We start from the raw sequence: 12111 nt of genomic DNA, 5'->3' as shown, positions 1-12111 counted from the left end.
AATGTATGTAATTTCTGTTTTAGAAATTGCTGTATATATTTTAACAAGCTCCTCGTCTTGTTAATAAAATAAAATGAACAGGTCTTTTTATGAGCATAATTATTCATTATTAACTGTAATACACCACCTGTAAAAGTGGATGAAGAGATGAGGAAAAACAAAAGAAACAAACACAATAATAAAAATAAAAAATAATAATAACAACAATAAATAAAGCAAATACTCAAAACAAATAATACAAACTAATAAATAGCTCCAGCACCTGTGTGACCTGTGAAAACGCCTCCCTCTGCTGGCGCTTTGTGGTCATTGCATCTCCCTCCCCGCCTCCATACCCCCTCCTCTCATTGGCTCTCGACGCTACGAGTCCTTGGAAAGGTCAGAAATAGTAATACAGAAATTAACTAGCGTGTGGTAGCGTTTGCCCGTGCACGCGTAACCTTCTAAAGCCCCGAACATATATATATATATCTCCGGTTTAGGTTGAGCGGGCGGCCGCCAGTTAGAATAGAGCCAAGCTGAATATCTGGGCGTTTAGCAAATTACCACTTCGCCTTTTCCACGTTCAGCCGGTCAGTCAGTCAGTCAGTCAGTCAGTCAGATAGATAGCTAAGCTAGCAGCTAGCCTCGGCAGCTGGTAGCCATGGCTGCAGTTATTCTGAGTTTTCCCAGTCTGCAGGGTCTGAGGATACTTACGCAGTGAGTACATCAAATAGTGACATGTCTGCTCTGCTCTTACCTGAAACGGGCTGCCCCCATCTGAACACACACCCCCTCCGCTGAGATTCTTAGCCTGTTACATAACGTTTTTAAGTTTTCCGAGCGGACTAGTGTTATTTTACGGCTGAGCTAACCAGATTACATGCCCTTCTACTAGCTAAAGTTGTAAATTATCCGCCGGTGGTCATGAGTGCCAACCTGGACAAAATCCCCTTAGCTCTCAACTCGGCGTCGGCGTGTTGATAAAGTGTTTTTCATCCCGCGAACTCCTGGATCAGATGAGACCTGAGCAAGGTTAAATAAAGGTAGCAGTTAGCATGGCTAATGTTGCTGGTGCAACATGCACACAGCTGCACAAACGCCTGCGAGACCAGGCTTCGTTCTTTTAGCATCTGTCACAGCTGTGTGGAAAAATGTCACTGGTACTAAAGTTGTTAACTCGTCTCCCTTCTCTCCTCCGTTCAGAAAATTATCATGGACCAAACGTGGCTTGAGGCTCGTCTCAGGAGGTGAGTGGTGGACGTGCTCCTTGCAATAGTATCGAAAGCAATCATGACACCGATTGCTCTGCTGGTCGTGAAACGGCATATTAAAAATACTTTAGTGATTTTTAGCTGACTTCTCTTACAGAGTAACGTGTCCTGTAAATGCAGTGCAAGAGATTTGAACTGTTTCAAACGTTGTTTCTATTCAAATCATACCAATGTTCTCTCGATGTGGTACATCTGAAATGAAAGTAACCTGATCCACTGTGGATCCCAAACCACCGTCTGCGCTGTTTTGATCAGAATGGTTCTGTTGCACCTGAGCAACTACTTTATACAATGCGACTTTAAGCTGTCTGCACTTTTTGTGGTTGCACTCACCATTGTTTTGATTAGTGAGGTGACGCTATGTATCCTCAGTTCTTAAATGTAGTAAGTGATTTCACTTAAAGAGCACTGGCTGTCAGTTGTAACAACTGTGTGTCCGCCGTGTCCCCTCCAGGGGTGGGAAGGATAGAGAAAGTGCTGATTGCCAATCGAGGAGAGATCGCGTGCCGTGTGATGCGCACAGCCAAGAAGATGGGTGTCCGCTCTGTGGCGGTGTACAGCGAGGCAGACAGACACTCCATGCATGTGGCCATGGTGAGACGCCACATACATTTCTGTCGCAAAAGCTGTGTCTTTTACCGTGCTTTCAGGTCTCTGTGTTCTTTCCCACTCTCTACAGTGGCTCTAAAGAATACAGTGAGATGTGGGTTGTTTCCCTAACCTGCCCGTTGATCTTTTTTTTTAAAGCTTGCATTGATTATAGTCAGTGGGGAATAGCCTGTTCTTTGCTTTGGTCGTTTTGTAGGCGGATGAAGCCTACCACATCGGTCCGCCGCCCTCCCAGCAGAGTTACCTCTGTATGGAGAAGGTTTTGGAAGTGGCCAAGAAGTCTGGATCACATGTGAGTAATCATGCTAAAAGGAGAACTCTTTAAACCATTATAATAAGTATACATTATAATGTTCAGGTCTCTTAAATCCAGTTAACTATTCTTAATGTTGTAGAGGGGGCTTTTATCATTATTACGCCTAAGTTTTCTGAAATCTTGTGTGTGTGTGTGTGTGTGTGTGTTTGTGTGTGTGTGTGTGTGTGTGTGTGTGTGTGTGTGTGTGTGTGTGTGTGTGTGTAGGCGGTCCACCCTGGATATGGCTTTCTATCAGAAAACACAGAGTTTGCAGAGGCCTGTAAACAGGAAGGAATAATCTTCATTGGGCCACCTTCCTCTGCCATTCGAGACATGGGCATTAAGAGGTGACACACACACACACACATAATATAATAAAAAATATTTATAATATCTCTCTCGTTGTCTCTTAATATTTGATTGTTTCATGCTTTTTGGTACCTCCTGACTTATTGACTTGACTGACATTGCTGTGTGTCCATTTTCAGCACATCCAAACACATCATGTCAGCCGCTGGGGTGCCAATCATTGGTGGTTACCATGGAGAGGACCAGTCAAATGAGAGGCTGCAAGCAGAGGCTGCCCGGATTGGATACCCTGTGATGATTAAAGCCGTCCGTGGAGGAGGAGGGAAGGTCAGAGGATGTGAAAAAGCCAAAATAAGTTTGACAGAGTAACTTCAGGAAACAAAAGAGTAACTCTGTTTGTGTGTGTGTGTGTGTGTGTGTGTGTGTTTAGGGGATGCGTATTGCACGCTCGGACTCGGACTTCTTAGAGCAGTTGGAGTCAGCGAGACGAGAAGCCAGAAAATCCTTCAACGATGACGTCATGCTGGTTGAGAAGTTTGTAGAGGACCCCAGGTAACGCTCACTCCCCAACTGCTGACCAGCCAGTTCTACCACGTTGTTTTATTTTCACGTCTGTAACATTTAAAAAAAAAAAATCCTTTTATTTCTCTCTCTGTCTGTCTCCTGCAGACATGTGGAGGTTCAGGTGTTCGGAGACATGCATGGTAACGCTGTCTATCTGTTTGAGAGAGACTGCAGCGTCCAAAGGAGACACCAGAAGATCATAGAGGAAGCGCCAGGGGTGAGTGCGTGATGGCGGTCACAGAGATGTATCGGAGATGTATGACTGACTGGGATTTAAAAAGTTACGGGCAACGTGCACCAGTCAGACTAAACCTATGGTATCTGAGTCTCAGTGAATTTAAAGTCTGGTTTTTAAATCAGTTTCTCCTGCAAACATAAATTTTGGTTTGTCACAAGGAAAGTCCACTCGTGTTGGTAGAATTTACTGCTGCGCTTGTGTTTAAATGATGAAATTCCCCTATATATGAGGAGAATCTCCTGGATATTAGCACTACGATCACTTGAATGTTTAAACTGTATTTTTACACATTTCTATATGTATTTTTTTTCAGCCTGGTATTAGTCCTGAGGTTCGGAGGAAACTTGGAGAAGCAGCAGTTCGAGCAGCCAAGGCTGTCAACTATGTAGGGGCAGGTGAGATAAACAAACGCCCACACACATCTCACCGCATTACCACATTGCCTGAGACCCAGGACGCACACTGTACAGTATATTTACATTATATCGTTTGTCTTCCTGTGTAGGTACGGTTGAGTTTATAATGGACGCCCATCATAACTTCTACTTCATGGAGATGAACACCAGGCTGCAGGTGGAACATCCCGTCTCTGAGATGATCACTGGAACCGACCTGGTGGAGTGGCAGCTCAGGGTGAGAGGGGGAGGGAGAAAAAGTGTGTGTGTGTGTGTGTGTGTGTGTGGGGGGGGGGGGGTAGAAGTTTTATTGACGGAAACCGATTATGCTCTCTGAAAATCTCCTCCAGGTGGCAGCAGGGGAGCGCCTGCCTCTCCTCCAGGATGACATCATCTTGGGGGGGCACTCATTTGAGGCTCGTATCTACGCCGAGGACCCTAACAACGACTTCCTCCCAGGGGCGGGGCCTCTGCTCCACCTCTCCACCCCTCCACCAGATCAACACACTCGCATAGAGACCGGAGTCAGGGAAGGTAGTGAATCTAGATCTAGTTGTGATTACATGGACATTTTCCCGTTCTTCACGTAACAACACTCTAATTTGCAACTTTCTGCCATTGCTCGACGTAATACAATAGCTGTGCTGGCCGATTATACACAAACCAAATATCAAGAAAGATGGCAAGTAAAGCGACAAGTAAAACATTAACTCTGTCCAATCACACGTGACAACACTGGTATAAAAAAGTAGAAAATGTATCTCTGTGACTGCTTCGTTAGTCGTGTTTCCATCAATGTAATTTTATGCACATTTCGAAGTATCACATGACAATATTCTGATGGAAATGGTAAAATTCAGAAAAAAAAATTCTCAATTGCGTAGAATAGCTTTCTCGAGCTGGTTTCTGTCTTTGTTAAATGCTTGTTCTGACGTAACAAACATTTAAGTCACATGACTGATCAGCTGTTTCTGCTCCTAGAGAAGAAGAAGAAGCTGTCTCTGGTGTCTTCCTGTCTCCGGACAGCACGAAACATGGTCAATAAGAGCTGACATGAAAGAATAATTACAACTTGCCCAATTTAAAAAAGATTCCTGAAGCCATCTCTCCATTTTTCTCTCGTAGATGGCCAGCGCGAGTGTTTTTTCCTCTTTTTCTTCTTCTTCGAGTTCTTTTTGGTGGTTGGGTTTTGTTTCTGGTTCCCGACTTCCGCTCTTTCTACTCTGTTTATAACAGCCATACGTAACGTAGCCTATACCGCCACCTTCTGATGACACTACGCAGCCTCGTTTATTCGCTCCAAACCAGTTGATGGAAACACACCTAATTCCCTTTTTTGTTTTTCTTTTTTTGCGAAGTTTCAAAAAGTTTGCTTCAGATTGACATGTCAGTTACACGGAAACACGACTATTGTAGTGTAGAAAGTATAGTATAGTATCGTGGAGTGTTAATTGACATGATACAAAAATACTGGGAGCTTTACAGCTGACATGGTGTCTGTGTGTGTGTGTGTGTGTGTGTGTGTGTTTGTTTTCAGGCGATGAGGTGTCGGCACATTACGACCCAATGATTGCCAAACTTGTGGTGTGGGGAGAGGACCGATCAGCTGCCTTAAAGAAGCTGCGGTACTGCTTACGACAATATAATGTAAGACACACAAACACACTCAGGTGAAGCTTTTCATGTCGTGCAACTCAACTTGTTAGATAAATGTGTTTACTAATTATTTCATTGAAATTATACAACAATTTATCGCAAAAATTCACAGAAATTATGGTTCTGTGTTTTCACTTTCTCTGCATCCGTTCTGCATCTGTCCCCAGATCGTGGGACTGAACACCAACATAGACTTTCTGCTGAGTCTTTCGGGCCACCCAGAGTTTGAGGCCGGAAACGTGAGCACAAGCTTCATCCCCCAGCACTATGCTGACCTCTTCCCCACTCCGAGTGCGCCTTCCGGGGCCACGATCTGCCAGGCGGCCCTGGGTCTGGTGCTGCAAGAGAGGAAAAACACACAGGACTTCACACAAGCCTCCACCGGTGAGGGGATAACATTGTCCTTGTCAGGACAAATGATTTACAGCTATTTGACCTAAAAAAAAAAAAACTGTACTAAATGCATATGGTGTGTGTGATTTTCAGACCCCTTCTCCCCATTTGGCTCCAGCAGTGGCTGGAGGAACAACATTCAGTTTAACAGAAATATGACACTACAGCTGGGAGACAAAAGTAAGTACCAGTCATACTGTCAGCCTTTACTGCCCCCTAGTGTACAGGAAGAGAGTGAAGGTAGAGACTAGGCAGGGGAGGGAGGAAAGACAAAACAAGTGGAGAACGGGAATCCTGATCAACAGGATCCGAAGTGGTTTAACAGCTGAGAAGCCTTTTTTTGTTTTTAATTCTCAGTAGGTAAACATGAGTTTCCTCTCTACTAAATTCACACTAGCACGTCCAGCTCTTCACCAGAGAATTTGGGTCACAATTCAGGTAGGGCTACAACAAATAGTCGTTTTTGTGATTAATGCAAAAAGTCCAAAACCAAAAGATTTTTAACAATCAAAAGAACCAAGAAAAGAAGCAAATTCTTACATGTGAAACACTGGAACCAGTAAATATTGACATTTTCACTTAATTTATTTCTGTCATTTATTATCAAAATTGTTGTCGATTAATCCTCTTGCGATGGTCTAAACAATTAATTGACTTTTACAATTTATTGAATATCTGTTCCTCTGTGGTTGTCAGTTAAACAGGTAACCTTAAATCATTTAAATATCCCGTTCTGCTTCAATAAGTACTTGATTTTATGTTAGCAACAGTGGGGCAAACAATATACAATAAATAGACCTAATATATACATATGTACATTGATTACCTGGGATATTTTGGTGTCTTCTTATCCCTTCGCTAGTAACAGGATCTTTTGGCCTGTGTGAAAAGAGACGTTTTGATGTACTGAAAATTTTAGAGGAACAGGTAAAGACAATGATGACAGTTAATTCCTGTTAAATTAGTTGAAAAATTGACATATAGTGTTCGGCCGGTAACTGCGGCTCTGATTCATTTAATGAATAATTAAGTTTAGAGCTGGTCTGGTCTGTGACAGTTTGTTAATGAACCCATATTCATTATTCAGTGTTTCCGAAAATAAGTCCAGTGGCTGCAGCTGTGTCAGTGTGATGATGATGATGATGATGTTATTCAACCAAAGACTTCTTTCGACAGCTTTCCTGTCTATGAATCCAAAACCTTTTTAGAAAACATTTCTTCTTGTCTGTGTCTCTAGAAGTCGATGTGGTCATCAAGTATAACAAAGATGGAAGCTATGGTATGCAGGTGAGCTGGGGAAAAAAAAGGAGTCTGCATTGCACCGCGTCATTGATACGCCACAGTGTTTTAGTTTGTTTTGTTTTTTTGTGATTTTTTTTTTTTGATGTAAAGTAGAAGTTCTTTTTAAAAATAAGCAGATTTGTTTTTTATTTTATTATTTATTATTTATTTTTATTATTAAATCTAGTTCCATATACATTTATTATTTTATTATTATTTTATTTATTTTTTAAATTTTTTTTTTTTTTACAATAAAAGTGAACACCTATAAATTCTTGATACAACTACTAAAGTAAAAGTAAATACAAGAAGAGAAATGCACCAAAGTATTGTTTTTACATTCATGACATAACTTTCAAATGGTGTATGGAGTCCTAGTGATATAACTAGCAGGAGTAACAGTATTAGGAGCTGAACCTGTACTTGTAGCTCTTCCTGCATGTTTATCTATATACTTCTTTCAGATTGGTGAGGAGGTGTACCATGTGACTGGAGAGGTGGAGGTTGAGGGCGGAGCTTCCTTCCTGCACTGCTCTGTCAACGGAGAGAAGTCCCGTCCCAAACTGGTGATCCTGGACAACGAGGTCCACCTGTTCTCCACGGTATGTTTCCAACACCACCGTTGACGGTAGAAAACGCCGGCTGACCGACCTAAATGTAAATTTCCATCCATCCATGTTTCTGCTTACTGTCTATACAAAAGATTTGCATTTTACATATTCCTTACATCGGTGAGGCAGAAGTCATCGTCTGTCATCGCTGTCGCAGAGGGATTTGTGCTTACGTACAACAACAAGAAACAGAAATGTGTGATTTGTTAATGGTGTAACTTTGAATTTAGCATTTTCCAAATTATTTAAGTTACTGAATAAGTGAAATGAATTAGCAGTATTTCCTCAGTGCCTCAGCGCTGCAACTTAACGTATTTGGTCCACAAAATGCAGAAAGTAGTGAAAAATCGTCAACCCAGCTTCGACAAACAGTCCACAACCCGAAGACGTTCCCTCTAGTATCACAAGAGACAGAGAAAAACAGCAAATGTACTCACTTCAATAGCTGGAACCACGGAATATTTGGCACTTGAAAAATGAATTTCTTAAACCTTAACGTTGTAACTGGGTGGGCTTATGCAGGTGTGTATGTAAGTCTACATTTATCCCCGTCTTTGTGAGCCTCAGCAGTTTTAAATCTCTACAAAAAGTGTATCTGTTTTTTAGTCGCTTGTCCTGGTTACAGGTGATTTATTGCAGGCTGGTTTTCTCAAATTGTGTGAAAGCTGCAAATCCATGATTTCCCCAGTTGATTAAAGGAGACACTTACACGTCACCTGTCACTGCACTAACTGTCTCTGTTTCCACTCCTCAGCATCTGTCATCTTTCACGTCGAATGTCTGGGGACGAACTTTCGACATCAGACATCGGGGGAAATGAAACCTTGTTCAAATCGTCTTACCTGAGCCGTCAGTAAACCGCCACTACTCCTTCTGACATCTCTTACATCTTTTTCTGCAGGAGGGAAGCTCCCAGCTGTCTGTTCCAGTGCCCAAGCATCTGGCTGGTGTGAGCGGCTCGGGGGCTCAGGGTGGAGCTGTGGCCCCCATGACTGGAACTATCGAGAAGGTGAGTTTAGCTGTATTAGCCTATGAACTGAAAACGTAGTAGTGGATTAAAGTTTTGTCATAGCCAGAGGAATCTGTTTATTTTTCTTCAGGCCGAACAAGCGGCGAGATGTCTCTGTAGAGGTTAGGTAGACTTAAGTCATCATGGTAAATAAAAAATTTTTTTTTGTATTAGCTTCTCATATAACTCCAGTTTAAGGTACAACAGTGTAGCGCCGTTAATATACACTATCTTCACAGAAGAACATTATTACATAAAAAACAGAAGTTTACAAAATTCTCTACAGAAGGTAGAATAAAAACTAGACAAAAGTCAATTTATAAAAATGATCTTTTTAGCTGTTAAAATGCACAAAGTTGAGGACATTCTGACGTAGTGAGGTAATTTAGTCTTTCTGAGTTGGGGGGGACAGCTAAAAGGTCTTGGACAGACAGACCTTACTTTGTGGAGTCTACAATAAAGGCGTCCTAAAATGCTTCACCTGTCCTAACATGCAAAAAGAATGGATGAGGTACAGGGGGAAAAAACACACAAAAAAAACAACTGTTTAGTTCATCAAGTCCTTTATTTTCTGTATCAGGAGCCCTCAGGACACATTATGATTCTTATACTATTGCCACGTAAAATGGAAAAACCCAACTACATCTCACGGTCTTCCTCAGTGGATGGAGTTTCATAGCCTAAATGACAGCAATTGTACGTGGACTTGAAAGAAATAGTTTAACATGTTGTTCGCTCTCTTTGCCACGAGTTAGACGAGAAGATTGATGCCACTCTCATACCTGCAGAACGACTGGAAATGGGGAAACAGCTAGCCTGGCTCTCTGGCTAACTAACTAACCTGTTGCATTGTATCCGTTAGCTTTATCGTTGCTGGTAGATGCATGATTTTGAGCTTTGGACAGAGCCAGCTGTCAGCTAGCTGTGGACCCCCTGCCTCCTGACCCCAGCTTCATATTTAGCGTACAGACTCCAGAGTGGTATCAATCTTTTCATTTAACTCTTGGCAAGAGGGCAACATACATGTACTTAACATAATGGTGAGTTTTGTTTTTGTTTTTGTTTCCGAAATCAAGAAATTATTTTGATGCTCAGTATTAATCTGCAGGTAACCGTTATAATAAAACTTTTACTTCTCAGCATTGCTTCATAACAAATAAAAGAATGAATGATGATTTTAGCATCTTTTTGTTGTGGTAAGTGTTCGTAGAATAAGCACTATAGTATCTGTCTCAGAAATGCTGTCCTGTCTCTCCGCCCTGTCTACTGCTTTTATTAACTAGGACATCTCTGAGTATTTTATTGTTTATCTAAAATGTACTGGCAGCTAAAGCAGAAGTGAAGAAGAAGAGCAGGCAGACTGCCATGTTTTGAACAAGCCGAAGACAAATCCCAAATTGACTGGCCTACAAATTTTGAACAGAGAATTACAGAAGTATAACGGAGAAGTAATAGAGGCTTAAATAAGCATCTGTCCAAACAAGTGACCAATCTGGTGTATTGTGTTCAGGTGCTGGTGAAGGCTGGAGATAAAGTGACTGTAGGAGACCCTCTGATGGTCATGATCGCCATGAAGATGGAGGTGAGGGACTCCAGGCTGGCTCTGCCTCACGCAACACACTCACCTTTCAACCAGTTTGAATCGCAGGTGCACGCCATCTCTGCCGAGCGTCTGTCCATATTGATCCGTCGTTCGTTTTTGCCTCCGCAGCACACGATCCGGGCCCCCAAGTCCGGCGTGATCAAGAAGGTCTTCTTCAGCGAGGGCTCTCAGGCCAATCGCCACGCCCCTCTGGTCGAACTGGAGGAGGAGGGGGAGGTAGACGGGGACGGTGGCAGCCAGTAGATATAAGCAACCAGAAATACGCAGAGACAGGTAGGAGAAGGCCGGAACAAGCTACTGTGTCAACTGCAGCGTCCAGCGTTAGATAAATATTTCTTAAAATGCACGTCAGGACCTGAATCACCCATTTGAGTGAGTCTGGTCCAGTCTGGAATGGATGAGACCCATACTCTGACCCTTGGTCCCTGGGTTGATCTTGGGTCAGTGGGTAAACACTACGAAGATCTGTAATCGTTGCCTTTCACACAGCAGAGTATTGCCTTTATGTTGACTGTATTGTCTGTTTCCGCTTTTCTTTCTTGTGTTTATATGTTGCCGTTATAAGTGAATCCGGCTTTTCTTCCTCTGTGTTTGCAAATTTGTTTTTGTTTTTTTTCTCCCAAGTCTCTCCTCCCTGCGTTGAATCCTGTCAGTGGAGTAGTGTTTGTTGGGGATTTGTGGAGTCTTGTCCTTTTTGTTCAGTACAATTTAACGCACCACAGTGCCGATGAAGTAGAGCCTCCTTTCTATGCACACTGTGTGTACTTCTTTACACGAACACGGTGACAAAACTAACTGGTCTCTGTGTATGAGCAAATTCGAGGCAGAAGGTATTAAGTAGGTGGGATGTTAAATGAGACATTTGACAAAAAGAAATTGGGATAATTATGCCGTAGTGGATTAGGAAAAGTTACTGATAACTGTGGGCAAATGTTTCATTTACATGACCTTAAAATATTCCTCCCTCATCCCCACATGTTGCACTATGACTGGGAAAAACAACCATGATTTTATTGTCACTGCCTGTCCAACCCATGTACCTCAAAGTTAGATTTTTTTCCTACATTTACTGATAAGCTGAAGGGTTAACACTCTCCTTTATAAGGTGAGAAACTCTCATACCACTTGTATATATTAAATAACTCTGCCAATATTAAAAAAAAAAAAAAATGCATTGTTACTTAGGTGAGAACAAGACTGATTTTCTTAATCATTAAAAACTGACATTTTTAAGCTATATGGTTTTCAGTGAGCAGTGACAAAGAGAGAATAACGGTTGGATGTACATTTAATATTTTTTTAGTGTGGGAAAATATTTCGTACTGGGGGTTTTGCCATTCAAAATCCACATTCTGTCTTTACAGACTGACTAGAAACTCTATCATTTGTCCCACAGCCCTTAAAAGAAAAGCTTTGGTTTAACCTATGTTGAGGAACGTAAAACGTGGCACTTAGGAGGAAGGCCTTATGAAGTGAGAGGCACAAAACCACTCCAAAATGAAATAAAGTCACATTTGCGGTATTTTTGTGACCAGATTTGGCTCAGGGTTCCCAAAAAAAAAAAAAACCCTTTTGAAGGGATGAAATGTCGGTCACAGGGAGCTTTGAACAGACAGATGGTTCGCTTGTGTGAAAATCCGCCATCGGTCCGAGCGACTTACCCAACGGACGACACGTGAACTTGACCTGTTTCTGCCACCGTCACTCTGTTCTTACTTACTGTGTGCCACGAGGCCTTGAAGACTAAAACTGTCAAAATAAACACGTGTTTATTTCCTGGATTATTTTGTAGATATGACAGATGATTTAAAAAAAAAAAAAAGATACTGTAATAAAATTTTGTCAGACACAGCCACATGTCATGTCATACTTGATGAGCTTGTGTGTGTGGGTTT

The 12111-nt window shown here is 42.0% G+C and overlaps 1 protein-coding gene across 1 annotated transcript; it reads left to right on the top strand.

Moving 5' to 3' along the window:
* Positions 1 to 383: 383 nt before the first annotated feature.
* mccc1 (methylcrotonoyl-CoA carboxylase 1 (alpha)) lies at positions 384 to 11793 on the top strand. Its single transcript, XM_040129204.1, has 19 exons — positions 384 to 699; positions 1186 to 1229; positions 1708 to 1847; positions 2059 to 2154; positions 2383 to 2504; positions 2646 to 2793; positions 2897 to 3018; positions 3136 to 3247; positions 3582 to 3663; positions 3774 to 3901; positions 4014 to 4197; positions 5201 to 5310; positions 5487 to 5703; positions 5806 to 5892; positions 6950 to 6999; positions 7458 to 7595; positions 8506 to 8613; positions 10124 to 10195; positions 10325 to 11793. The coding sequence occupies exons 1-19, from the start codon at positions 644 to 646 to the stop codon at positions 10457 to 10459; spliced, it is 2151 nt and encodes a 716-aa protein (XP_039985138.1). The 5' UTR covers positions 384 to 643; the 3' UTR covers positions 10460 to 11793.
* The last annotated feature ends 318 nt before the right edge of the window (positions 11794 to 12111 follow it).

The sequence above is a fragment of the Xiphias gladius genome, chromosome 6 (assembly GCF_016859285.1).
Source record: "Xiphias gladius isolate SHS-SW01 ecotype Sanya breed wild chromosome 6, ASM1685928v1, whole genome shotgun sequence".
Lineage (NCBI taxonomy): Eukaryota > Metazoa > Chordata > Actinopteri > Istiophoriformes > Xiphiidae > Xiphias > Xiphias gladius.
This window is presented reverse-complemented; position numbering and strand designations above follow the sequence as displayed.

Excerpts from the sequence above, each read along its gene's own strand:
- mccc1 (XM_040129204.1), top strand. The coding sequence starts at position 644 with ATGGCTGCAGTTATTCTGAGTTTTCCCAGTCTGCAGGGTCTGAGGATA. Across the intron at positions 3,664-3,773 it reads TGTCAACTATGTAGGGGCAG|GTACGGTTGAGTTTATAATG; the intron begins GTGAGATAAACA and ends CTTCCTGTGTAG. Across the intron at positions 5,704-5,805 it reads CTTCACACAAGCCTCCACCG|ACCCCTTCTCCCCATTTGGC; the intron begins GTGAGGGGATAA and ends TGTGATTTTCAG.